Source organism: Athene noctua, chromosome 5 (assembly GCF_965140245.1).
Source record: "Athene noctua chromosome 5, bAthNoc1.hap1.1, whole genome shotgun sequence".
Classification (NCBI taxonomy): domain Eukaryota; kingdom Metazoa; phylum Chordata; class Aves; order Strigiformes; family Strigidae; genus Athene; species Athene noctua.
Genome location: NC_134041.1, coordinates 14,333,755 through 14,361,696, shown reverse-complemented (window position 1 = coordinate 14,361,696; position 27,942 = coordinate 14,333,755). Strand labels below are relative to the sequence as shown.

The 27,942-nt window shown below is 39.2% G+C and overlaps 1 protein-coding gene across 1 annotated transcript in view; it reads left to right on the top strand.

Annotated features, from left to right (window-relative positions):
* ADGRL4 (adhesion G protein-coupled receptor L4) overlaps window positions 1–20,584 on the top strand; it is a 77,032-nt gene extending 56,448 nt beyond the window's left edge. The window contains exons 13-16 of the mRNA XM_074906454.1: window positions 95–161; window positions 16,536–16,627; window positions 18,206–18,374; window positions 18,903–20,584. Coding sequence (XP_074762555.1) covers window positions 95–161; window positions 16,536–16,627; window positions 18,206–18,374; window positions 18,903–18,965 — 391 coding nt within the window. The 3' untranslated portion in view covers window positions 18,966–20,584. The remainder of the gene's footprint in view (window positions 1–94; window positions 162–16,535; window positions 16,628–18,205; window positions 18,375–18,902) is intronic.
* Window positions 20,585–27,942: the final 7,358 nt, after the last annotated feature.

Genomic DNA, 27,942 nt, shown 5'->3' with positions numbered 1-27,942 from the left:
GTAAGTCACTGTTTCTGTGTCCAAATCAACATACATAAGGATGCAATAGTCACAATAGCACATTTCAAGTCATTTTCTGCTGTTTACATTTCAGATGTTGGCTCAGCACAAAGAATAACTTTATATGGAGTTTTATAGGACCAGCATGTCTAATAATTCTTGTAAGTATAATTTTCATTTTTTACTGTAGTACATAAAAATGATAATAAAAGGTGTTTAATAATCACCCACCCATTGCCAGCATAGCTGTGAGTGCTAATTATAGGGCAGAATTGGCTAATTTAGACCTTTTTATAGTGTCTCTAAATTATTTATATGCTGTACATCTAAATACTTTACTAGCCTGAAAAATGAATGTTTGACAAAAAAAAAAAAAATATCAGTATAAGATCAGAACACTTTGCTTGCTTGCTTGCTTGCTTGCTTGCTTTTATCCCAGTGGTTTGAGAAATTCTGTGAAACAGTTCTGGTTTTTAAGAAGTAGTATCTTTGTATGTTGCTGGCATCTCAGCACAGCTCAGCAGGAGGTGTACACAGACACTATCCTAGCAGACAGATAATCTGGTTTTTCAAATGTTGTGTGACTTAATCTCTTATCAGTGATCGGTCATCTTTGTAAGATTAGACTGTCATCTTTATGGTTTTATCACTCGCGTGTACCCTGTCATCATCAAAGCTATTTTAAACTAAATTGCGACGTCAGAGAAAAGAACCTGCTATTTCACATGGGCAGACAAGTCAAGTATTGATAGCCCTATTTCAGCTGTGAAGAGGGCCTTTTTAATTCTTATTGGAAGTGGTTTCAAACCTGCAAATTTGGCAGGTATTATACGTTCAATTCTGAATCGAGGCATTTTGGTGCCTCGGGAGCATTTCTAAGTGCTATAAAGTTTAACAAACCATTCCAACTGTAATGGGGCATTATTGTGTATGACTGGGTTGACAGTGATCTGGCAATAGCTGGAGCTAACAGGAGGAGAAGCTACAATAGAGAGGCCTCATGACATCTATGGTCAAGTCAGTTATAACCCTTTGTGGCTTTTTGAGCTATTTGGTGATAAATGTGAGGATTTGTAAAAAGAAGTGGCAATGCATAACACACACAAGATGATGGCAAACCAGTTTTATTTCAATATATTAGCTATTTCAAAGCTTGAATAAAGGATAAGGTATAATTCTCGTGAAGTTCCACCCCAGATTTCTACCGCAGATTGTGCATAGGCAGGCAGCAACCTGACAGATGCAACTGCGGGGTGATACCTCCCTGTCTCACCCTCCTGGTGAGCACAGCAGAATTCCAGAGAGGCAATGCACCATAACTTCCCTTGGCTCAGTGCTCCTGGGGTCAGATGGTCCTGACAGCCAACAGGTTACTGTGGTAAAACAAAATCAGGGGGAGAGACCATCCTTTACTAAGAAATTCTTACACTTCTTAGGTTTAAGTTATCTCTTTCTTCCATGAAGGCAGCAGGGTTGGATCTTTTTTGTTGTTTTTGCTCTCATTCCTGTTCCTCATCTGCCTTCAGGTGAAGATTTATGGGCAGTAGTGTATCACTGCACTGTTAGCACAGGAAAACTGCATTATCAAAATAAACAACATGCCCCAAATTTATGCATCTGTAACCTTGTTTTCAGCTCTGTGTGAGCTGTGACGGATGAGGGATCTTAGGTACACAGTACAGAGGCAGAGCAGGTCTGCAGCAGCTTTGATGTAAGTCTAGCTGGCCACAGAAGCAAATCCTGCAAGATGAGGCCTGTAGCCATTCTTTGAGCACTCCAGATCTTCCACAAATCCCTGCAAATTAAATGAAAAAGGTGAGGTGATAGAAGTTGATACAGATCCTATGCACCAATGCAGTCCTCCTATGGATGAGGATAGAAGCCAGACAGGTTTTTTTCTTCTCCCACTCCTTTGCCTAAGTGAAGCTTAAATGAGCTATAGCTGGACAGCAAATAGCCCTGTGGTTGTTTTGCTATTTTTTGTGTGTTACAGAAGTATTTTGTGATAGCTTGTTTTCACAGTATTTGCATACCTTTATTATTATCTCTCATAATCATGCACTACAAGCCCTGGGACGAAAGGCAACCCACTTACAGCAAGCTGCTTCATCTGCTGTGTCATTTTTTTTTTTAATTTTTTTTTTTTTTAATTGAGTGTTTAGACAGCTTGCTTTGATGGAGTGATAGCAAATTGAAGCCTGAACTGCAAGAGGGATGTCTTCAAAGAGTGCGGGGAGATAGGTAATTTGCTCACACTCTATCCAGGTTATGGTCTAAGGAAAATATGGGAAACCGTATGAAAATAGGCACTGACTCTAGAAGATGAAGTTGGTGTTAGGTGTCTGCTCTGTGGAAGGCACGTTGCTGGTGGTAATTCTGTTTCCATTGTCCAGTTTTTCTGTCAAGCATACTGCATGGGCACCACTGTAATAAAGATTAAACTCTTTCCAAAGTAGTACCACTCTTTCAAATTCAAAAAACAATCTCTTTCCAAGATTTCTGTTCTGCCCACAGCTAATTAAAGAAAAAAAAATGCTAATTAAGGACTCTGAGAAGGAAATGTTATTTTTATTCTGGGATAACCAAGATAGGGCACCACAACCCTCATATAGAAAGCTGCAAAATCTGGCAGCTTCAAATTTATCTTTAACCCTGAGCTTCATCTATTAATAGCATTGAGTTTGCAGGTTTTCCAAGATAGCCTGGAGAGTTTGGATACCAAATCTCTAGAGAGCTGTTCACCACAAATCTGATTCTTGCACAAAAACATTAAAGTCATTCTTAGCACAAATGCCCATGTACCCACTTGGTGCTTTCAGTTTCTATGAATGGGGACCCAGGAGATTTGTGGTTTGGATTATACTGTAACATGCCTTTGGGACAGCATGTAAATGATGAACAACAGAAACAGTTCTGTACCCAGTGATGATCTTCTGTCTCAGGGCACGCCATTTCAAACACATCCTTGGGCTTCATATCTGCAGTAATAATGAAGCATAGGGAGCTCGAGTGTTTATCAGGAGTACAAACTATGTTCTCTCCTCTGACTGCTTAAGCAGAAACACTACTTCTGAAGGTGTTTGCTTATTAATATTAAGGTTCTTTCAGAATTCTTAAGTGCAAAGTAATAGTCTTATTGATCTCATCTAAAAATTAATATTATTATTATTATTATTATTAGATTGGTGACTGTACATGAAAGCATATGTCAGAAGCTCTTCAGATGCAGTTAGCAAAGAAAAGGCATTTTAAACCTTTAAGCAAGCTGCAAGCTGAAGATAATTTCTACAATTTATTTCTTCCTCCTAATGCTTGTAATCTTTAGAACTACACTCATTTTAGTTAAAACTATGGGGTAGATTAGATCAAAGCATACAAGTATGGAGAAATTATTTATAACAAGTATTTAAACTTTTTCATAGAAAAGTGAGTTTATCACACGCTTTAAGGGAATTCACATACACCACAAGCCATGCCTGACTGAGGCAAATACAAATATAAGCTCCAGAGATAAAAGGTATGAAAGTGAGGAGAAAAAAAAACCAAAACAAAATAAAAAAAAAACACAAACAAACAAAAAAAAACCCCAACAACTAGAACATTTTCTTTTCTTTTGTAATGCACTCTTACAATAATATTCTCCCTGTAATAAGAAGTGTGTAGAATGGAAATAACCATTTATCTTCAGGGTAATGTGGCTGCAGTTTTGATGAGCACATAATGTCAGCTAATAACAAACTCCTTCCCATTGTGGAGGATTTATATATGGTTCCCCCCCCCCAGCAGGACAGCTCACTCTTTGTTGACTGGGACCAGACCCATGTAAGCATTTTATTCTGCATTGCTGACATTTTGGGAAACTTCCTCTTTTAAACTCTGAACACAGTATAAGTCCCTCCACTTGTACCTATTGTGAGGGACAGCTGTATATTAGTTGCCTAACTGGCAGTAGAAATTATGTTCTTTGGAAGGGTTGGGCAAAGACTGTTAATGCTGTTCTTATGGAAATCCACAAGCCGTTAAAAGGAAAATTTGGAAGAGAATTGCTGCTACTCCAAGTGCAGCTCTAGGCAACGATTCTAATATAACTCTCTCCAACCATCTTCTCCCATTAAATCTGTTTTGTTGAGCTTCATGCAGCAAGTTCAAAGTCACCCATGATAACATGATTTGCACCACTGCAGTACTGGCAGTCATGCAGGCTTGACCATTATACCTACTGTCACTGCCACAATAAATTGGCATACCTCTGTGAGGAAAGAGGATGCAGAAGTGTGACATGTTGTAACATTAACAGGTGCAATTTGCCATTTAACTGTATCAGTATCATTTGTTATCAGTATAATTTGTTGAGATCACCTCTGTAATAACAAAATACAGACTTGCTCTTTGAGACTGGAACATTTCCAAAATTGAACATCATCCAAATAATTCTCTCTGTGGCTTTTATCCAAACATCCTAGTGCTCTGCAGCAAGGAGATAGATCCTGTACGCTCTTCCCTGTTTTACTCCTCCAATGTGTATTTTGGGGACCTTGAAGGTGTGTCTGGCTTGGCTTCAAGTTCCAGTTTCTTGAAACAATTGATAATTGTAGTGTTTGCAACTATAAGAATGGCTTATAAATGGACCCTGCAATTTTCAGAGCATTCCTGTAAACTTGACTCGGGACGTACAAGCCAAGAATAGTTCTTGGGAGAGGTGTCCTCAGAAAAGCCAAGTTCTTTTTATTAAGCATTCTAGTATGTAATAAATGTAATGAATAATCACCTGTAAAGCAAAAATATTCTAAGAATTGCAGTGATTGATTAACCATACTGTTTTGAACTTCCCATGTATAAATGAATGGGTAAATGAATAAAATATACAGATTGCAGTTGCAAAATACAAAAAAGTGACATATGAGTGATGAAAGTGGGCTAACAGTAGAGTAATGCTTTTCATTAAGGAACTGCCTGCATATTCATTAGAGCTAGTCGATTACTTTAAAAATATATTCATCAGATAATTTATTTGATGAATTTTACCATTATTTGTCAAATAATTTATTCAACAAAAAAGGTAAAATTAATGGAATAGTGCATTCATCAAATCTTATTGGACAGCTCTAATACTTATTCAGTTCCGTACATTTAGGTTGATTCAGGATTAGTAATACTGCTGCAATCAATGCAGAAAAATTTCCTGGCAAATCCATTACTCTGCTGTTTTCTCTTATACTCACAAATTTCATGTTCTTAATCTAGGCCATTCAAACTGAACATCTTTCTTGTAGAAAAGTAAATATTCAAAGAGTTTAAAGTTTTACATTTCCCAGATTTCAATACTGAGCATGATCTGATAGTCCTTTGCTCCCACTTAAAAAAAAAAAAAAAAAAACCAACCAAACCTCTGAGGTCAATCACATCACACTGGTATAATCAAGGACACGCATTTTCGAGCTTCTTCACATTATTATTCCTGTTCTTCAGTGAAGCAGCTCATGTTTGTTACTCCTGATATTTCTTGATATTCTAAGGATTACTACTGAAAAAGTTGTTTGACCTCTGACCTCCATCACAACAAACCATATCACCATCTCACATTTTCAGTGAATATTTATGATTTGGAAAATTCTGGGTTTTCCAAAGGGTTATTCATGATAAATGTCTAGTTATGTTCCTTAGATAGATGAGAAAATTATCCTCTGCACCGTTTACTGTGTGTTTTTCAGAAAATAGCTGTTTTAAACATGTTTTTATATCTACTCCTGTTCCCCAGTCTTCCCTTATAGTCGAAATAAATTTCCTACAGGGACTAGCAATGGATTTATTATTCTTTATGAAATAATAATAGTCCCCTTTTCATTAGCCCCTCTGTGACTTCAGTTAAAGGTGTCTCTGTTGCATTTCTTATGCCATTGTGGATAAAGCGGAGATAATTAATTATGTTGTGGAATTGAAGACTGAGTCTGCAATTTTGGTTGAAACAGATGAGTTCAAACTGCAATGTTATTCAGCAACAACAATACCTGCTGTGCTGAATAATCACTGAGTTGGAAGTACTTGCTTGCCCTGTTTAGTGAACAGGACAAGCTTTAATGTCCAAGCCACAGCTTCCATACTGTCATACCCGATGGATGCAGTTTCTCAGCAAGACCAGGGCTTTCATGTGAAATTAAGGTTTTCTCTTCATTCCCTTTGTCATTAAAGCCCCTGTTCTAAAATCCCTGGAAATACATGAAAAGAGAGGCTGTGGCCATTAGTCTACGCGATGAAAATTTCTTGCTCTTATGTTGTTACACAGGAACAAATTCATCACACAGGGCTCAAAGATCCTTGAAGGATATTTCATATAAAAGGGGTGTTTTTTAAATTCAGCTTAGGGGTGCTATAAGAAAAAGCATGTCGAGTTCTCCCTCAGATGCACTGAAAAGACATTAGACTTGAAAAGCCAAGCATGTCCTCTGTTGTCAAGTGTGAAGAAAGCAGAAATAGCAGGTGAGGGAGTATGGATGCCAAGGGGAAGGGGAAGAGCCCCCACAGGTGCCAACTGGCTGTGCAGATTTCCTCAAACATTCCACAGTTTGGTGCCTGTTAATGTCCCAGGCATCTTTCTTTTCTAACAAGATAAACTGTGCCCACTGTCTGAATGGACCCATGTATGTTAACCTTAGTGGTTTGGGTTTTTTTCAGGAAAGTCACACAACTGTCTGAATCAGTCTTTTTTTGTCTTTTTTTTCTGATTGCTTATTATTGTCTTGGCGATTCTTTGCATTGCCTTGTTATAAGCACAATTACTATAAACATATATCTCTACCCTAAATTGTTAATTGAAAGGACACCATAAGTTTGCTTTAGTTATATAGACTGATGATGTCTTTTGGACTTTTTTAGTAATTACATAATGACTACATCCACACTACATATTTTGTCACTCAAATCAGGCTTTCTTCTGCTATTCTACCGCCCTCTCATTCATCACTCACAGGCATTTAGTGAAACAAATTTAAATTCCCAGTAGTAACTGCACGTGAATACTCTGTTTGGAAATCTCTGTCACTGAAGGAGCTTTTTGTGGCTTTGAGTAAGACAGCTAAGCCACAGCATGGGATTTTATGACCACATCCACAGCAGAAACATGAACATTTCTAAAAAGCAAAGGGTCAAATCCTTTAGAGGATCTGGCAGTGTGGAAGGCATGGACAGCTTGCTGTCAATTATTCATGCCTCCAAAACAGCAAATATACGCTGTTGTCAGACTCGACATCTCAGTCATGCTCCTGATGCTGCCTCCCTCCTGGTAGCTCATCTATTCACTCAAGTTAGTTGTGCTAAAAGATAATATACAACTTTTTCACTCCTCTTTGCTAGATAAAAATACTTCTGCAGGTCTCCTGCATAAGGCTCCAGCTGCAGCCTTAGACAGGTTTGCATTTATGCAAAGAAACCATAGGAGAGGTGAAACATGTAGTCTGAAACATTTGATGCACCTGGAATCAGTTCATTAAACAGCCTGATTTATGTCATTACCAACTCCCAAATAAATACATCTTCTCAAAAGCTTCTTGGAAGAGGAGAAGAATAAATCTAGTACTTAATTACAGTGTAAGCGAGATAGACTCTAGTCCTACCACTAGATCTAGTTGGGCTAACATTTACAGCTGAGGTCAGATGCAGTTCTATTGGTTCATCCCTTCTGCCCTTGGCTGTAGAACTGAGGTTAAATAAAAATATTTAGGTTAGTATGTGATTAGCTTTGCAATCCAATAAGAAACAACATCGAATCCAGAAGCTGGAGAAGTTGTTTACTCTGATGAAAAATATAGAAACCCCATTTATTTATTTATTTATTTATTCATTCATTCATTCATTCATTCATTTACAGCTTGAGATAAGTATTCTAAAAATATAAAGGCAACATTTAATTGAGTCTAAACTTACAGCCTAAGGTATCTAAACGAACAACTTTGAAGTATGCATATATAAAGAACAACCCTATGTGAAAATTATGTATTTCCTGAGACAAGGTTTAGCTGTGGTTTAACTTTTAAAACAAGTAAAAATATTAGAATCTTAGAATCACGAAGTCCTGCATTATTGAAAATATTTCCCCAAAATATAGCCTTAAAGGAGGTTTGTTGTTACATTTTCTACTCCCAGATAAGACTGCTGTCGTATACCTAAAGAATTTGAGAAGGTGTATTCACTGGGGACATGATAATGAGATAAATCAGTCAGGAGACAAACCCAGACTGTTTGACTGCCAGCTTGTGTCCAATTTTATGCAATTAATATAGCATACATTTTCATTTTGAAGCTTAAACTGTTGTATTGTTAATAGCTTATTTCTGTTCTCCCCTGATTGAAATAACGATGACCCACTGAATGTTGTCATTTTACCCAGCCATTAACCATACAGCCAGAAAGACAGAAATGTATTGCTCTCTATGGCAGAATTCAGACCATCACAAGCTCATTAATTCAAACACTCATAATGAGGGTCATTGTAAAGACTGATACAGATACAGCTGCTCTGAACTTCAGACATTTTTTGAAAGAGCCAAATTCAATATGATATATGTAAAAAATTCAAGTATATGCCTAAGAGAGCAGCAGGAGAAATTTTCTCATTCTTTTTTGTGAGATCTGACATCAGCATATAGATGGTTTCATCAATTATTGAGACAGAGACTAAGAAAGGAAAAGGGAATGATTTGGGGGTTTCGTTTTTGAAGTTTGAATGTAAAGTGCTCAGACTGCATCAGAACTAGTATGTCTGAATCTTTAGAATTAGCTGCCTCTTTCTTATACCTTCTCTTCTTTGTAACTCTAGAGAGCCTTAAAAGACTGATATTTGAAGTGTTTTAATAACTTTTCAAAGGCTGGAGTGTATCTTTTACACAAGAATATCATACAAAATTACAGATTCCTTTTTCATTCTATAAATACATGTGTATTAGAAATAGCCTCAAAAATTCAGTCTTGTATTAATCAATTACTTCACTTTTTTAAAAAAAAAAAAAAAAAAAAAACAAACTGTCTTTAGGTAGTTCTGGATGAGGAACTGGGGGATGAGGGAGATCCAGGTCTCCCTGCTCCAGTGAATATTTAATTATTTATATGGCATGGAATAGATCCAGCAGGGCTGACAGAGCAATAGCAGTGAATAGCTGCTACAGAGGATGGAGAAACTGTGGGTCATAGCCTAGTCTGAATATTAAATAGAAAATTGTGCCCGTGTCTCCAACATGCTGAATAAATGCCCCGTCCACAGGGATTTTCATTGTTCAGGGGTGTCCTTTCTGGTTTTAATCAGAAAAGCTATCCTAGTCAGGAAGCCTTTCCTGGTGAAAGTATAGTCTAAAACACTAAATGTCTCTTAGTGCTAATGAACTGACATTCAAATTTTCCTGAATGCCTCTTGTCCTTATCTGTTTCATTTTACCAGATGTCCAGGTGCTAACTGAGCTACCGCCATGAAAGATGGACCATTTCCCTCTGAGCTTTCAAGTGCTCTTTTGTCTTGTTTAAAAAAAGGGAGGGGGGAGGAAGGAAAAAAAGATTTCTTAGTTGCCAAATTTGACAGCTGTCAGCTACCTTGATGGGACAAAATGATGATATATCACTTCACTCGGTATCTTACAATTTAATTGTAATTAATTATGAAAGAAACTACAACTCTTCAACATGAGTGCAAATATTTTTATTTGCAGGCAGATGTTTTGCATGCTTTATTAAATTTTGTGTATTTTATACCATTCAGTGCTCAACTAAAAATAACTGTCATTCTGTACCTACACAGAGAGTTTCATGCAGTGTGAAGCTCTAATATGATATTTACTTGAGGACAGAACATTATGTTATTCTTCCAGTATGTAAAATACGTACATTTAACAGTAGAATTAAGGACCTATTTTAAATATAGCAGTTGCTAAGCAATGTGCTATTAGCAGAACTCCAACAGCTTGGAACATTTAGCATTTTAGGACCTACGTGCTCATTTTTATGTTATCACTTAGTTTGCAAAATACAGTTACCAATCAACAGAGAAGTTTGTAATTTGCTTAGACAATAGATGAGATTGTTTCTCAGTGCTCTTCTGGATCCTCATCTTAGGAAAATAATATTATGTCTTGATATGCATACGACTATTATTTTCTTCTACAAACTGCAGATGGGTGAAATTCTTCTGCGATGGTCCCAGAACCACTAGGAGTAGAAGCCAAAGCAGCAGTATCTTGCTCTACCCATGCCCACCACTGAGCAGTTTTCCTTCATTACAGAAGACTGTGCAGAAGTACACTGTTCAGTTAGTCGACGTAGTATTGAGACAGAAGTAGGGATGCAAATCTGCAAACAGATTTACAGAGCCATCCTAGCTCTAGTTGGAGGTAGGTTAATACCACACAGTTTTTCCCATCCTGTCCTAAAATATGTGTGATTGATTGAACAGAGCTCCCTAGGCTAAATTCCTTTGACAAAACCATATTGTTGACAAGATGATTAAGAATGCACCAGGAAATTTCTTTGAATTTGCAATTGCTTTTTCTCTCCTGTGAATTTCTTTACAACAGGAAATTATCCAGACTGATCTGTGGCTGTGGGTCAGACCTGATGCTAGGGCTTGTACCATGCCAGACAGCTCTGAACTCTTCCTTGTGTGCCTGCTATATCACAGAATCGTCTAGGTTGGAAAAGACCTTGAAGATCATCCAGTCCAACAATTGACATAATGCTGACAGTTCCCAACTACACCACATCCCTCAGTGCTATGTTGACCTGACTCTTAAACACCTCCAGGGATGGGGACTCCACCACCTCCCTGGGCAGCCCATTCCAACGCCCAGCAACCCCTTCTGGAAAGAAATGCTGCCTAATATCCAGTCTAAACCTTCCCTGGCGCAATTTGAGGCCATTCCCTCTTGTCCTATCACTTACTACTTGGTTAAAGAGACTCATCCCCAGCTCTCTGCACCCTCCTTTCAGGGAGCTGTAGAGGGTGATGAGGTCTCCCCTCAGCCTCCTCTTCTCCAGACTAAACCCTCCCAATTCCCTCAGCCACTCCTCATCCGACCTGTGCTCCAGACCCTGCACCAGCTTCATTGCCCTTCTCTGGACACGCTCGAGTCATTCAATGTCCTTTTTGTAGTGAGGGGCCCAAAACTGAACACAGGAATCGAGGTGCGGCCTCACCAGTGCCAAGTACAGGGGTCAGATCCCTACCCTGTCCCTGCTGGCCACGCTATTGCTGACACAAGCCAGGATGCCATTGGCCTTCTTGGCCACCTGGGCACACTGCTGGCTCCTGTTCAGCTGGCTGTCAATCACCCCCCCAGGTCCCTCTCTGACTGGCAGCTCTCCAGCCACTCCTCCCCAAGCCTGTAGCGCTGCTGGGGGTTGTTGTGGCCCAAGGACAGCCCCCGGCATTTGGCCTTATTGAAGCTCATGCAGTTGTCCTCAGCCCATGGCTCCAGCCTGTCCAGGTCTCTCTGCAGAGCCTCCCTGCCCTCGAGCAGATCAACACTCCCACCCAACTGGGTGTCATCTGCAAACTGACTGAGGGTGCACTCGATCCCCTTGTCTAGATCATCAGTAAAGATGTTAAACAGGAGTGTCCCCAAAACCGAGCCCTGGGGGACACCACTTGTGACTGGCCACCAACCAGATTTAACTCTGTTCACCAAAACTCTTTGGGCCCAGCCATCCAGCCAGTTTTTTACCCAGTGAAGCCTGTGCCCATCCAAGCTACGAGCAGTATATCTTATCCACCAGCATCACAGTTGTGAACATGGGAACATACCATGGACATCACCAAAACACAGCTGCCAGGAAAATTTCACAGTGTGCATCCATGATACATGCAAGTGCTAATAAGCAGGGTGAAACCCACAGCAGTATCAATAGTTGCCCATGGAGTTGAGACTTGAGTGCCTTGAGACTGGCATTATCTATGATATAGGTTAAGAGGTAAAGCCATGACAATGCTGGAGGCAATGGGAGTTTTACCATTCAACAGGAGTCCTGCCATTGGTTTAATGGGGCCAGAAGTCACTCCAAAGTCCCAAATTCTGATGACTCTTCCTAAGAGAGATGTGCCAAACAGTTACCATCCTCCCTTTAAACTCAATCACAGGTGTATAATAAAACCTAGCTCGTCCAGATTGATGGCTCCTTGGAGATTATACTGGGTTATACACATGAATGTACTTGCTCATATCTACAGAATCTTGATTCCATGGGATCCTAATAATTGCCCTTATTTCATGTCCATTTCACATAAATGTAAGTTTCCTACCTTTGTTCTTAAATATACCATGTTTCAAGAATTTAAGAAAGCTAAAATACTTTTAGAATATCTTTAAGAAGAAGTGATTCCCTGAAGATGCTATGAGCAGAGGCTGTTCCTATATCAGCCCTTGTCTTTGATTAACCACTTAGAGAGAGAAAAAAAAAAAAAAAAAAGAAAAAGGAATAGATTAATTATTAAAATTAGTCCTGTAGTGCACCTGAGCATGCTGAGTGAAACCTGATTCCCACTCAATCCTGGGGGGAGGGAGGGCTGAGTATCCTCAGCACCTCACAGAATTGGGCTTGCAGTGAGAAAGTCAGCGGTTTCCTTTGTGAAATAGAGTGACTGAGCTCACTGTTTGTCCAATAGCAGTTTGAGGTGGTTCTTTAAATAAAAATTTAAAAGAAAAAAACAGTTTGGGGCTTGGAAACAATGCAGTTCCCCTTTAGCCTATTAGACTTGCCGAGAAGCCTCTCTCAGGACATGCAGCAGTTTCTCTGACTGCTCAACCACGTAATAACACTGAAAACAAAGGCACAAGAACTTTCCATGTCACACTGTAACGTCATTATTGACTTGACAAAACTTCGGCCATGCCCCAGCATTTCACACTTTGGGTTTGTCCAAAGATGTGGGAGTATCTCTGCTCATTAGACAGCTAACTTCTCCCAAAGCCGGTGTGTGGCAGCAGCAGCCTCCAGGCTGGCCCTTTCCAGGCCTGTGCAAAGCCTGTCCTGAGCCTGGTTTCACAGTTGCCTGCACATCTTGCTTTACTCCAGCTTGCTGCCTCTCCAAAACCAGCGGGCCTCATGTTTGCCATTTCATTCTCATTCACCTTGCATGTCACCTTAAGGCAGGCTTAATTATAATGCCATCTAAGGTTTATTCAACAAGATCTGAGGATTGTGCTTTAATTACAAAACTGAAAACACGCGATTACAACCCAAGAAATATTTGGCTATAGGTAGCAGCTGAAGCCTTTTTAGATGTTTCAGTGTCTCTCATACAGAAGTCCCTCAGTTCTTTCCAGCTGGAAGATTTGGGGATACAGGATTCCTTTTTTCGGATTACTTTTACAGACTACTGCTTTAATTTCTGCTCATTCGAAGCTCAGTTTTAGATATAAATTCAAATATCTGAAGTGGTTGTATCTTTGGCTGGGCATTTTGGGTGTTTTGACTTCCCACCCCATTTGCTGAAGTATGTATGGCTCTTTGGGACTACCAGTTATATAAAGGCAAGTTCCCCTTTAGTCCTACTCACTCCAACTGTTCAACATGAACATTTTACTTTGCATTTCCCAGAAATAGCAGAGGCTACTGGTATGTTCATAGCAAAGAACATGCAGAGTATCAGGTAGAGCAGAATATGTCAAGTTTAGGATACCTGTTGGATTACCAGGTTTCTCTAAAGGCCAGGCTCGACACACTATTAACATTAGCTACTTTTTTCTCCTGGATTTACTCATGAGCTCATGTTACTGTTTTCCCTCAAGCTTTTCTGCATTTCTGTGTCACAGCATAGTTACAAGTACTTTGTTGTTACCTATTTTGTCCCCCAAAAGACAAAATGCAGTTCCAGAGGCCTCTAACTTGGGTTGAAATGAAAAAAAAAAAAAAAAAAAAAACAACAACAAAAAACAAAAACCCCACTATGTTGCCTAAAAGTTACTCTTCTGAGACACTGAACATTGTGTAAAGGCAGTCTATGCACTTAACTGTAGTTATTTTTTATTAATGGAGTGCTTCAAAATGGGGCAAAAACTGACTTAAGACTTTAATAAATCTTGAAAATGACTAGGTATTTCAGAAGTTAAGCTCACCCTCATTACCCTGTAAGACTACTTCCTGTGAGGCTACCTGAGACATATTGTACAATAATTGTGCTCTGGCAGCTGACTCCGACATGCCGGTGTTAACCTCTCCCATTCCCCTGATACGTACAGATTATTCCCATTAGAATAGATTGATGAATGAAAAGATCGTAGTTAACAGGTATTACCTTAATGCAGAGGGCCAAATCCTATTATCCTGTGCAACGGACGGTATAAATAGCATTTGTGTAAAGGAGCCCTGCTGGGACAAAGAGAAATGGAGTCTGCTGCCGCAAGGCCCCACATCTGCCCATTGCCCGCCCCATTCTTGCTCAGCAAAACTTCTGTTCTGCTGCTGGTGTATGTGGCAGAAGCATAAGTGCTTTTGGACCAAAGAGTCTCCTACAGAGCCAATTAACGGCAATAGGAAGGCTCTCGTTGACACTAGTGATCTTGGTGACAACTGGCAGAGAGGAAGGTTGGTTTCATGGTTTGTGCTGCAATCTTGATAGCAGTTTCTGAAGAAGTGGTGGTGTGTATTCTCCATGCTTATGGTACTTTGATCACATTTTACCCTTCCTTTTTCAGAAAAGATTAATAAATACATTAGGTGGGTTATGCAGATTACAGTGTGTGCACTAAGTTATTTGATATATTATTCACCACAAATATAAGATAAAAAGTAAGTCTGCATATAATTACCCACAACTGCTGACTGACTTATAATTAACTTTGAAAAATTGCTGGTTTAGGAGATATTATAGATTACAATTTTAAATATAAGGAGCTTCAGAATAGCTCTCACGATCAGTGCAAGTACAAGGTATTCAGTGAAGGATTAATTCCCTAAACTGCTAATCAGCTCTATCTCCTGTCATATCAAATTGTAAATACATTATGCTGTATTAAAGTATGAGCGTGCAGCTAATTAAAGTAGAGCCTGCATTTAATATCAGATACTCCCCTCCGACACAACAAAAGTGTTCTAAGGTCATACATAACAAGTGTTAACAAATGAAACTGATTCTTTTTAAAGTGATGCTGTGCTCCTACAGCAGCCTTTTGTTTTCATTTCAGAGGATTTTTCTTTTTTTTAAGAAATAGGAGGGAGGAAAACCACAGTCTTTCTGGAGAAACAAGTCGGGGAAGACATTAATTCTATTCAGTCTACAGCTAGAAGCCCACAGAAACCAACCATGGGATTACAACCAAGGATCTACAAATAGTATCTGGATGACATTCAGCTAAAATTTGGTTCATTTACTAACACTTTGAATAGATTCTGTTGTTAAATGCTACAAAGCAGAATAAGATTATTTTTTTAAAAAAAGCAAGAAGGCAAACCCATCCACATTATTAAAGGAATGCAGTATGAATTTAAATGAAAGATCAGTGAAGCTTAGCCAAGCAGAGGTTCAGAACCAGAATTGAGCATCTTTTACAAAACTGCTTCTTTTAGTTGTTTTTGTTTATTTGTTTCAAACTGAAATAAAGCAATGCCATTATAAAGAAGGCAAGGAAAAAAAAAACCATACTGAAATTATTCACCTATGAAACAGACATAAAATATGAGAACACACAGCAAGGAGCTTTTCAACAAAAGTTAGTTTTTTAAAAATTCTTTGAGGTGTAAACCTCAAAGTTTTTTTGTGCCTCTTGAAAGTTTTTACACCCCAAAAACCTTAGAACATCTGATGTTATTAATGTTATTCAGCAACAAAGGACATGCATTTTGTCAAGATCTATGTGATACTATACTATAAGAAAATCCATGGGAGGAAAGGGCTTTTATAGTTTTCTTTTCTTTTCTTTTCTTTTCTTTTCTTTTCTTTTCTTTTCTTTTCTTTTCTTTTCTTTTCTTTTCTTTTCTTTTCTTTTCTTTTCTTTTCTTTTCTTTTCTTTTCTCTTCCCTTCCTTTCCCTTCCCTTCCCTTCCCTTCCCTTCCCTTCCCTTCCCTTCCCTTCCCTTCCCTTCCCTCCCCTCCCCTCCCCTCCCTTCCCTTCCCCTCCTCTCTCCTCTCCTCTCCTCTCCTCTCCTCTCCTCTCCTCTCCTCTCCTCTCCTCTCCTCTGCTCTCCTCTCCTCTCCTCTCTCCTTTCTCCTCCCTCTCTTCTCTCTTCTCTCTTTATATCTCTACTTAGAGAAAATATCTCAGCAGGAAATCAAAGAGGTTTACCAATAAAATCAATAAACGTTTGCAGACTGTTGGTAGTGATACTGTTGAGATAAGGTAGAGTAACAGTCCTATTTGATCAACATATTTTTACAGGGCTCATATTTTTTAATAGAAGTGGATCAGGAAAGGGTGGGTCTTTTCCCCTCCTGGCACTGGATTCTGTAGGTTTCAAATACACAGAAACTTTATCATCTGATTTGTTTCATATAAATGTGTAAGAGTTACTAAAATTCAAATGTATCCTGGTTTGAACTAAAAGTTCCTTTCTTCACTCCCCCAGGTTAATTTGTTGGCTTTTGGAGTGATTATTTATAAAGTATTTAGACACACTGCAATGCTGAAGCCAGAAGTTAGTTGTTATGAAAATATAAGGTAAGTTTGCCATTTATTACAAATTCTACTTTCTGTAAGCTTAAATACAATCAGAGATGAAAGTGAGTATTCAAAAGTGACAGTTTAATTTTCTGGACAGTTTGTAGAAAAGGAAAGGGGGGGGTTTTGTCTATTGTCCACTTATAGAGATTTGGAGGTAGACTGTGCAATCTTTATTCCCATTGAGCAGTACCCTCTACAGCAACACAGAGATTGTGTGAGAGGTGTACGAGGAATACGAGTGGCCCATATCAACTAGAGGGTAAAGGCTGATGGCAAGGTTAAAGAAGTAATTGTCCTTTTTTCTTAAGTACTTTCCACAGCCTCTGTGCAAGACAAACCAGATTTCAAAACTTATGCCTGAATTGGAACTAAAATATTTACCTTGAAGTAACAAGTAATTTGGTGATAAGAGAATCAAGACATTCATGTTATTTGTAAAAAGTCTACAGTAGGACATTGTGCTTCTGTGGCACCGGGGGGGAAGGGGGAGGATTCTCTCCAGGATTTTTACTTTGCATGCTGCTATGATTTTTCCATCAACTCACTCTCTTTAAAACTGATTTATAGGGACCTTGAAAACCGTTTGTGCAGGAAAAGCTGAAGTGTACTACAGGGAACATTGAAAACAACTTACTGTTTGTGTTGCTTAGGAACACTCCTGCAGTTTCAATGCATTGCACTAGATTTATAGTTAGGATTTAGCAATTGTTTGATTGATTACTTTCTCTTATTCCTCACCCTTCATAGTTTCATGTGGTGAGCTGGTTTTAATGAAGTTGAAAATTATGCATTTTCAGAGGAACAGTGCTAAAAATGTCTGTTGTTCAAAGGAAGTCCTGCAATGACTGGGCTGAGAATGAATAAGAAAGTAATCAGTGGTTTCGTTTCTGAGACAACATGCTGTAATTTGCTCAAGTCTGTGAGCAGAGCTCTACAGCATGTTGAAATAAAAAATCATAGCCAATCAGTTCCTATAATTTTAAAGCATCAATATGCTGACCCAGGAACTATTTGAGAGTATTTGTGTTCTAAAAACAAAAATTTTTTTTTTGAAAGAGAAAGAATGAAAGAAAGTCTAGTTTTACAACTGGCACCATCTTCTGCAGTGAACCTGAGAGGCAGCCTGGGAACCCTTTGATGTCATGCACATGTACTGACCCAAGAGCATACTATATATTTTTCTGGGTTATTTTTTGAGGAAGATAAGGGGGAGGAGGAAAAGTGGGGGAATGCTTCATAACAGACATATGTTTTTCCTTGGGGAATTACACTAACAGTAGATTTAAATCAAATCATATGGTGCTGCAGTACACCAGAGAAAACATATCTGAAGATTAAAGAAGCCAGTGTTTTAAGTCCCTCCAGTTTTACTCCTTTGCTCTTCTGCAGTGCATATACGAGTTTACACATGCCACAGTGCTACAGCACACCCTAAAGAGCAGCCCATGCATTTGCACTTCTCAGGCCTTTGCAGCTGTGAAAAAATTGCCTAGGCAGCATTCACCATCCAAAGTGGTGAAGGAAGGAAAATAGCGTGTGCCCACATCTTGTTTGCAATGTTTCCTTCCTCTCTAGATCCTGTGCCCGAGGTGCTCTTGCTCTCCTGTTCCTCCTTGGGGCTACCTGGATCTTTGGGGTCCTCCATGTTGTCCAGGGATCCGTGGTTACTGCGTATCTTTTTACAATCTTCAACGCATTCCAGGGGATGTTCATCTTCATATTCCTTTGTGTGTTGTCCAGGAAGGTAAGTGTCCTGTTCCCTGTGGGAAGTGACTCAGGCAGCTTTGGGTACCTACACAGGCAGGTGCCCAGCCCTGAAGTGCAGTTGTGGTGTGAATGTTTTATCAGAGCAAGGGAGGAAATCCTTGTGCTATTGATGGGGGAGAGGAGGGAAGAGGGAAAATTTTGCTATTGCCTTCAGTGGAGACACGATCTCTCTCCAATTTTTATCTTCCACATATTTTCTCCCAGTTTTAAAACCAGTGTATGAAACATGGAAAAATGTTTTTTAAGATTGTAAAATTGGTCATAGTGCCATTATCCCCATGAAATAACGCAATGTGTATGATAAAACTCACTTCCAGTCATTCCAGTTAGCAGCAGGATTCACCCACACTATCCAGAGATGATACTTTCTTTAGTATTCTATCCTAAAGTCAAAAGCAGCCCCACTTTAAACATCTAGTGACAGGAGCAGTACAAAATGAGTTTAAAACCATATAGAACTATTAATAAATCTGTTTCATATTTGAATTCAATATTTTTATTTCAGATTCAGGAAGAATATTATAGGTTGTTCAAAAATGTTCCTTGCTGTTTTGGCTGCTTGAGATAAATGGAAGGAAATCATGCATGAGCATCTCAGTGGAAGAAGGGAGCAACCTAGATGATGTTCTTATGGATATTACAGAAAAATATGGTATTGTGAAAGTATGAAATGATCCAGTGAGCAGGCATATCTCTTAACTGAATTACTGACTGGTTTTGTACATACGTGTGCACTCATGCAGAACATTTATATTATGCTGTATACAAACAGTATACAAAACAAACTGGATTATTGTAAAACAAATATTAATGAAGACCAGGGAAAGAAGCAAATTTCTAAAGAAGCTCAGGACTTTTCATGACTTAGGTTTTGTTTCTAATATTAGACATATCTGCAGTTCTTGAAAGCAAGATACCAAAACCCAACTGGCACAGCAGATTTTATTAATTGCTTTGCTAGTGGAAACATGTTCACTGTCTTTTTGTAGCAATGAGCTTCTTATAACAAGTAGTATGCGGCCATCTGCAGGGAATGGGTTCCATTAAAGAGTCAGTAGATAAAGATCTGCTTCAGCCCAGACTTTTGAAAACATTTCTTTTAATTTAAAGTAGATTAAAAAAGGAATTTGTTTAATATTATTCTCTTATCACTCTGAAATATATATTTGTATATTAATCAATTCTTTATTTTTATAACTTTAAAAGAACTGTTTAGATCCAAAGAGCTGAGGTCAGATCTGATACAAGAATGGTGGGACAACCATTTTATAAGTGAAAGATTATTTTGTGAATACTTTGAAAAAGATCTGGTTCTTGTTTTATTTAATTGCCAAAAAGACTGAGATCTGCTAAACTGGCACTATGATTTTGGAGGCTGTGGGAAGAAGATGCTTTCACAAGTTTGTCACTTGATAAAGATATTTGCAATCCAGACCTTGTAGGATCTAATTAAAAGTAAGTGGTAGAAATCACCCATGCAGAAGAATACAGATTGGGATTCAAGGTCGTGTGCCTCCATACCACGTAAAATTGTAATTACAGCAGTTTTCTCTACTCATAGCATCTTTGAGTGAAGCAGTTGTCTTCCTCTGAGGCTCCTGGTTTTGAAACACTTATCCTGCGTTTAACCTTAGGAGCATACATAGATCTACTGAAATCAAAGGGGAGTACTTGAGGTGCAAGTTTTGCCAGATCAGGGCATAAACATGATGCATCAGCAGTTCCACCTTTGCCATCTTACTCATTTTAAAAGTATGCTTTAATTTCACCCTTTTAGCACCTAGATTACGTGAAATGCTGAGCAATCCTCCGTCCATGTTGCCTTCTCAGGAAGTGTCTAAGATCTCAGATGAAGCTCAGTATTTTTCCCAGTGAGGCACTGTAAATATGTAGTTAATAAATCCCACTGTTGTGTTGTCTGTTAAAATAAAGCACTACTCTGAATTTTATTTATATTAAAGAAAACCATTTTTGGTAATGGTCAAATTTGTTTGGTTTTTATCTTTATTTCCATATACACAAAGTTTTCATTGTATGCATTGTAGTGCCATGCTTCATTAAGTATATTCCATGTCTCCGTTATAATTTTGGAAACCACAAGAGGACTCTTTCTTTTTTGGAAAAAAAAAAAAAATCTGTTGATCATTTGAATGTAAAATATGTGAATAAACTGAAGTGTTTAGCTTTTACATTTCAACATTTCCCTTCATTTAACTAAATACAGTGGTAAAAGTTCTCATGGCTGTATATTATTTGCTGTATTTTCTTTGCTGTTGTATGTCTTCTTCCAGGTTTGGGAAGATGCAGATGCATATTACTTAAAAGAGTATTTTTAAAAGGATACCTACTAATACATCATTTTTAATCTCCTGTAGAAATGTAACCTATAGTAAGTCTGTCTGGACAAAGAAGCATTTCTAGTAACTATATAATGACTTCAGCATGCTCAGTGAGATTGAAAAAGTTCCTTGGAAAGAAAATATATCATAAAGTGTTTAGGTTACAATAGTCTTTTTAATGAAAGAATATCTTTTATAGGAAAACGGTGCTCTCCAGTCTCTGGGTCAGATCTTCATTGAAACTCTGTTTTCCTTACATGCAAGGATGAGTTTTCATCTTTTAATATTGCACAGAAGGAGCACAAAAATTTTCTTTAAATTCATTGCCTTAGAGCTTGAAGGATATTGTAATTGTTCTCCCTAATGCATGCAGAATTACTGACAAGAAATAAAAGGGTTTATTTGTCACAGCCCTTAGTGACACAAACCCCAACCCAGCAGAGAGAGGAGGAGAGACAATGGACATAAACTGAAAAAAGAGAGGTTTCAGCAAGATATGAGGAAAAACCTTTTCACCTTGAGGATAGTCAAGCATTGGAAACAGTTGCCCAGAGAGGTTGTGCGGTTGTGTTAAAATCTTTGGAGGTTTTTTAAGACTGGATAAAGCTCCCAGCAACTTGATCTCATACCTGACCCTGCTTTGAGCAGGAAGGTGGATGAGATGACCCTCTGAGGTCTCTTCCAGCCTGAATTGTTCTATGAGTCTATGGTATGAACTATCAAATCAGAAAAATAACAGTTGGCCATTAGTTATGATTTTGTTAAGCAAACTTGCACTCAAGTGCCGTGCACCAGCTGAACAAACTGTTTTTCCAAAAATAAATGTGTGACATATTTGTCAGATCAACTAGTAACTAGTTGACTGGTTTGAAAAATAAAAACTTTGTTTGGCATCTTTTCAGATTACATGCTTTTGAGAGGTCTATGACATCTCCAGGTGGGTCCAAGAGGAAAAAAAACCCTAATGATTGGCAAGACAGATAAAAAGTAAAATGTTAAGGTTTCACTCTGAAAGCAAGTGCTTGCTGAAGAGAGAAATTGTTTCCATTAAACCAATCAAAGAGAAATTTGTGTTCAGCGTTGCATTTCAAGGTGTGCTTCAGAACATAATAAATAAGGTCTGGATTAAGAAAGACTGGTTTATTCTGAAATAATTATTTCCTTAAAGAATTGGAAGTGTATTTCAAAGAGACCTCACCATTTAGGAGTTAATTATCATCACAGCCTTTGGGAGGTTCAGTCTGCTAGAGCTGTGCCGATGAACAGATCATCTGTGCTCTTTACCTACTGGCATGAAGCAGGTAAGCATTGAAAGCACCATAAATACTGTTCAAATTTATTTCAGACTTTCCTCCACTCTCCAATTGTCACAGTCCTTCAACTCAGAACATGGTGGTACTCTGAAGCCAAGAATTTGCATCTTACTGACCAGCCATATAAAGCAATGTTGCACATGGTGACATTAGGCAGAACAAACAAATATTTGCAGGGCTGATTCCTCCAGTTGGTACACCTCCAGCATAACTTTTCTCACCAATAATACCACTTTTTATATATTTGTCATGATAGTCCCTTAAAGTCCAGTTTAGAATCACACCCTTGCCAGATGCCAGTTAGTCACAGAAGTCCTACCTCCTTCTTTGAAACCTGTATAGATGAGGTAAAAAAGCCAAAACTTAACCCATGAAGAAAGTTAAAACTTTCCTTCCTTTGAGAAAAGAGCTAGTGGGAGGAGGGCTGCTGGCCAACAAACCTGCCCCAGCCTGTGTTACTCTCTGCTCTGTTCTCATACATTCAGGACACGCATCATTACTGTGCTGTGAGATTATAGAAGCGAAGATGCTACCTCACCAAAGTCATCCTCCAAAGTTATTTTTATAGAAAATTAAGCCTTTAAGATGGATGCAGACTTGAAAACAGCTGGTCATCAATGCACCAATACTCTATTTAACCACAAGCGAAATGTCAAGTGCAAATGTGCTAAAACATTTTCACAAGTTGCCTGGCTCCCTGCCAGCTCAGCTCTCAGGGCCATTGCCGTGGGCAGCCTGTCCATATAGACTGCAGCCACATGAAAGATTGTATTGCATTTTGCAGACTCTATCTCCATGACAACCCTCCCGAACAAACCCTACAGAGAACCAAGAGCCCTTGCAATATCCAGACTTTGCCAGGAGTCAGATACATGGCCATGCATGGGACCTGGAGGTCCTGGAACTGCTGATTTGAAACAAGCTTCAAGATGTGACCAAGGGAAAGTATCGTAATTCCATCAACTTTACTGCTACAGAGCAAAATTGACAGCAGCAATCCTACTGGGTGAAAAGAACAGAAAGTATGGGGAAAAAAAAAAAAAAAACAACAAACAAACCAACAACCAAACCAACCACAAAAAGTAGCAGTAAAACTGACTGCTGAGAATGTACTAATTTGGTTTTTTTTAAACTGGAACAAAAAAAAGCTTAAAAAGCATAAGAAATTATAACGAAACATAAACATGACTTCTGACAGATTCTATTTGTGATAACCTTATTTTTTGTAGGGGCCTTATTTTTACATCTTCCTAGTTCAGGGTTGCACTTTTCCCAGAATTCCTTTTCCAGAGCTACCCCTTTAAATTTGGCAGAGGCTCTATTTCTACAGACGTTGTTTTACAGCTTTTTGTTATTTCTTGTCTTGCTGGTAAGTACTCAAATTTTATTGCATTTACTCTTTTGGATTCCCAAGGAAATTGCATATTTTCATCAGGATTCATAACATAAGGGACCTCTTCTGTTTTCTGAAGCATTACTGAATATTCTAATTAAAACTAGCTCTAAGACTAGCCATCAGTCTTCAGTGCAGCGCAATAGGCACCTCCCTCCAATATAAGCCTTTGTATTTATTGTAACTATTTATATAAATGCTGCAGTCAGCTCTGAATCCTCATAAACCTAACACCACTCAAATTAATTTTGTAAGACTTTTGTGAGACACTACTGAATAATTTAGTCAAATTCAAGTTGATTATAAATAGTTCCTCTTTACAATAACCAAGTTTGAAATCTGTAGTTTTAAGAGGCAATCCAGTTTATCTTGTAAAATGGGATGGGAAATACTATGTTTCCAACACCCATAATCAGTTATATTTTAATCTGTGCAGGGATGTTTTCCTCCTCTGTTTGGCCCATCAGTATTGGGCCTAATGGATTGAGTTAAAGGCAGCAGTCTTCAAAATCCCACTCCTCTCTTTGAATGTTACTACACAAAACAGACCTCTGGCACCACCCTGGCTTCTGATGGGTTTCAGAAATAATTGTTGATGATACAGTAAATTTGTTTTCTATCCCTTGCGTTTAAATCCCAGTCTTACAAAAACACTTGTGCATTTGTTCAGTTTTATGCACGACTAAGTCTTTGGCGTTAATGAGACTGCTCATGTGCATAAAGTTAAGCATACGTGCAAGCGTTGTATGATCAGGGTCTTAGGACGCCAATTTGCAGTAATAACAGATTTGCATAAACTCATGATCCCAAGCACTGGGTTTCCTGCTCATTATCAATAGTGAAATTTGTTTAGCTATTTTTCATTCACTGATGTTACGAGCCTTTTTCTGTTTTTTAAAGCAAGCTTAAAGTTGCTTTTCTTGCCATTCCTGAGCCATTGTTGATTTCATCTCTGTCTTTCTTAATGTATGTGGGGTTTTCCCTCCTGATGACACACTTATAAATGCCCACCTTAACCATGTCAGTATCAGCTCATTTCTGTTAATGATGAAAAATCAGGTCACACTTCTTAAGCTGAAAATATGTTCCTTGTTGTGTAAGAGAGCTGCAGAAATACCATGTGCAAATACCCAGCTAGGACTCATCAAACTCATATGCACAAGTCATGGCTTTTGTCATCAAGGGGTTAGGCCCTAAATTAAATTAGTAGCAGCTGTAACCCATATAGATAGATGCTAAGGGAGAGGCAGCTTGTATACCTCTGTGGCAGGTGGGCTGCATGGAAGCAGAGAAGCAGAGTATAGCCTCACTGAAATTACAGTGTGTGTCCTAGTGAAGGATAATCTCCCTTCTTATACTCAGCTCTGATTTGTCTTTATTACTATTGGCACCTAATGCCTATAATATAACTCCTAAAGACTTCGGGTTTGACACCTTATTCTCAGAAGCAGTGGTGCATACTGTCCCTCTCTAAGTGGATGGAGCAGAGCCATGTATCCACCCTCCTCTGGCAGGTACTAACAAGGACATACCTATCCAGAGACCCTCCTCTCTGTGGTTTACCCAGCACCCACAGCCCACCTGCAGTTGCCTTACAGCTCCCAGTATAACCACACAACTGAGGAGACTGGAGTGCAGCATTTGGCTTTGCAGTAAGGGATCTCAGTGCTGCAACAGAGAGGCAGAAAGAGAGAGAAATGGGATACAAAGGTAAAAATGGTGATACTTGGTGGGTAACAGAAAACAGCATGTCTCCTAACTCAAATATGTAGTTTTCAAAGGGGGGGGGGGGGGGAATATAAAAATCCCAGGACAAAATGGAAAGCTATCATCTAGAGAACCACATACTTCCCTGTCTGAATAACTGAACTTGACAAAAGAAACGGGAATAGTGATGGCGAAGAGGAGGTGATAGCATTTAAAGGGGAAGGCAGGGGAAAACACCACCAGATTTATGGCTTATCGGGAAAATGAGAGAATCATCAAATGGTAACAGTTTGCAAGGATACCTTCCCTGAAGCTAAACAAAGGTGAAAAATTATCAACTGAATCTTAAAGTAACTCTCAATGATATCCTGTATGCTACCTTTTTAATGAATTATTTGTATGCAACATTTCTAGGCTAAAAATATTACAGGGTAGTGAATCAGACAGCATAATCCTGCAGAAACAGCAGGAAAAATTTTACAATAAGACAGGAAAAGGGAAAGACCCTGTGGTTCTGCTCAGCTTCCATGAAACCATGTAAGCCTATGAGATCTGCTTATACCGTCACATGGCTTGAAGTGTCTTGTTTCATTTGTTTTTCTCCTTTAAAGCTACTGCTTTTTTCAGAAAGTAATTGTGTGCATGGAATACATATGCTGTAAGCTACAAATGATTAGCAACCTTCTAGATCTGACAACCTTAGGATGGTGCATTCATCTCAGAAATATTCTTCTTTGCACATGTTGTATGTCTGTGCTGAGAAGGATGAGCAGAAATATATCCTCTACTTATACACAATGTTCAAGTTACATAAAAACATTTTAAAGTAAGCTGTCCTTTCAAGGGTTCAGTGTAATCTTAACTACGTGAATGGCCAAAAAGTTAGATTCTCTCTACTACCTACATCTACGTCAAGCCCATTCAGAAATGATCACATGTTGCATGGCTACTTTAGGCCTCCGCCCCCAAATAAAATTTCAGGCAATACTAATGAAGGATACCGTGTGTCTTCTGCACACAAGAGCTGCTGGTGAGGGGCTGTATGTAGTGACAATGAAGCGATAGTACCTTCTCCAGGCCTTGTACAGTGCCAAAGCAGGCTGACCTCAGAGGCTTTACCTGTCAGGTTCTACAGATGAGGGTTACAGGCTTGTTGCCAAAGGAAACATCCTCTCCAGGAGTGCAGCCATGTTTCAGATCTCCCCTTTCTATAGCAGGAAGAAAGGAAGGGAATTTATAACGAAAGCATGCTCTGGATGTGGTTCTCAGGCATGCTGCATGGAGGTAATGAAAAAATCTGCTTTTGTGATGAAAGCAGTGGTTGAGATGGGTTCTAGTTCAGGTTACTTTAGGTGCCGGTTGAAATGAATGTACTGAAATAGCAGGGCTGATACCAGTACAGAGTTAGTGCATGGCTCCAGCTGTACGAGGCAGTGAGCATCTGAGGCAGGAGGCTGGCGCTGTGCTGTCGGGGATGGTGGAGGCGTGCAGGAGTCAGCCCAGGAGAAGGCACTGCCAGGCCTCTTACCGGCGCATCCGCTGCAGTGAGCCGCCACACTGCGAGGCCTTGAGCGCTCCTGCTTTAGGGAGCAGCAAAAAGCCAAGTGGGAGGCTCCAGGGAAGGCTGCACTGGAAGTCTAAGATAAAGTGGAGGGGGAAAAAGAAAGCGATGTTTTTGGTAATAAAGTCTCTTGTTCAGCATTACGTGCGAGCATGTTTTCTGTGATCTGTACCACAGGCACATTTAAGAGTGCTTCTGCGGGTTCTTGGAATTTCACAATGCTTTACTGAACCTAAATTTCAAATTATAACTCTCACATCTGTCACTAATGAGGGCAGCAAAACTTTAGAGATTTCTGAAAGCCATCTGGAGCCACAGAGAGCAAAATCTCTGGAGGCCAGCCCAGGAGGAAGGTATTAACCCTCCTAGTGCTGGTGGAAAAGCAGGAAAGCCAGTTAATATTACTAAATAAGTGAGTCTGCGTGTATCTCAAAGCCTTACTGTAATTATTTTCAGTACAGCATGCTTTCTTTACCAGACCAGGGCCCTTGAAACCATAATCATAAGGGGAGCACGAAGAGACTCCAGTGTCTCTTTGCACGTGTTGCAGACTGGAGCAACCTGAGGGTATCAAGTACAGGTCTGTCAGGGCTGGAAATGGCAGCAGGGAGTCCCACTGTGTCCTGCTCTTTGCAAGGCTGGAACTCCCCTTTCTTAAACAGCTCTGTTCCCCTACCAGAGGCTGCATCTGATTGCAGCTTCCAAGCCCTGGCTTGGCTCCTGCAGATGATATTCCTGTGACTGACATGCCTGCTCCTCTGCCACTTATTTGTTCAAATGGGTTCAAAAGTTCTCAGCTTCCTGACAACTTTTTTTTCTCCTTTTGTTTTATACCAATCAGTTAATTTGCTAACATCACCCTCTGTATCTTCTGATCTTAGGCAAGCTGGCTGGGTTTACTGGTGCCTTTATCACCACATTACAGCCAGCAGTGAGGAATGCAGGTCAGAAGGGAAACAAGGAGGGACGGCTCTTTTGAAATGAGGAGGAACAAGGTCAGGGCGGTAGGGCAGAGGGGAGAGGGTGGAAGTGCAGAAAAGGGATGTACTTTAAAAACAAACTCATGCTGCACTAATCCAGCTGCTATTCAGCTTTATCCCACTTTGCTTATACATTGCTAGAAATCTCTTTTTATCTTAGTCTATTTTTTCTTTCTTATTCTGCCTGTTATAAAGTCTTCAGGACACAACCCTATTTTTCTTATATGTTTTATGAAGTGCTCCGCGTGTTTC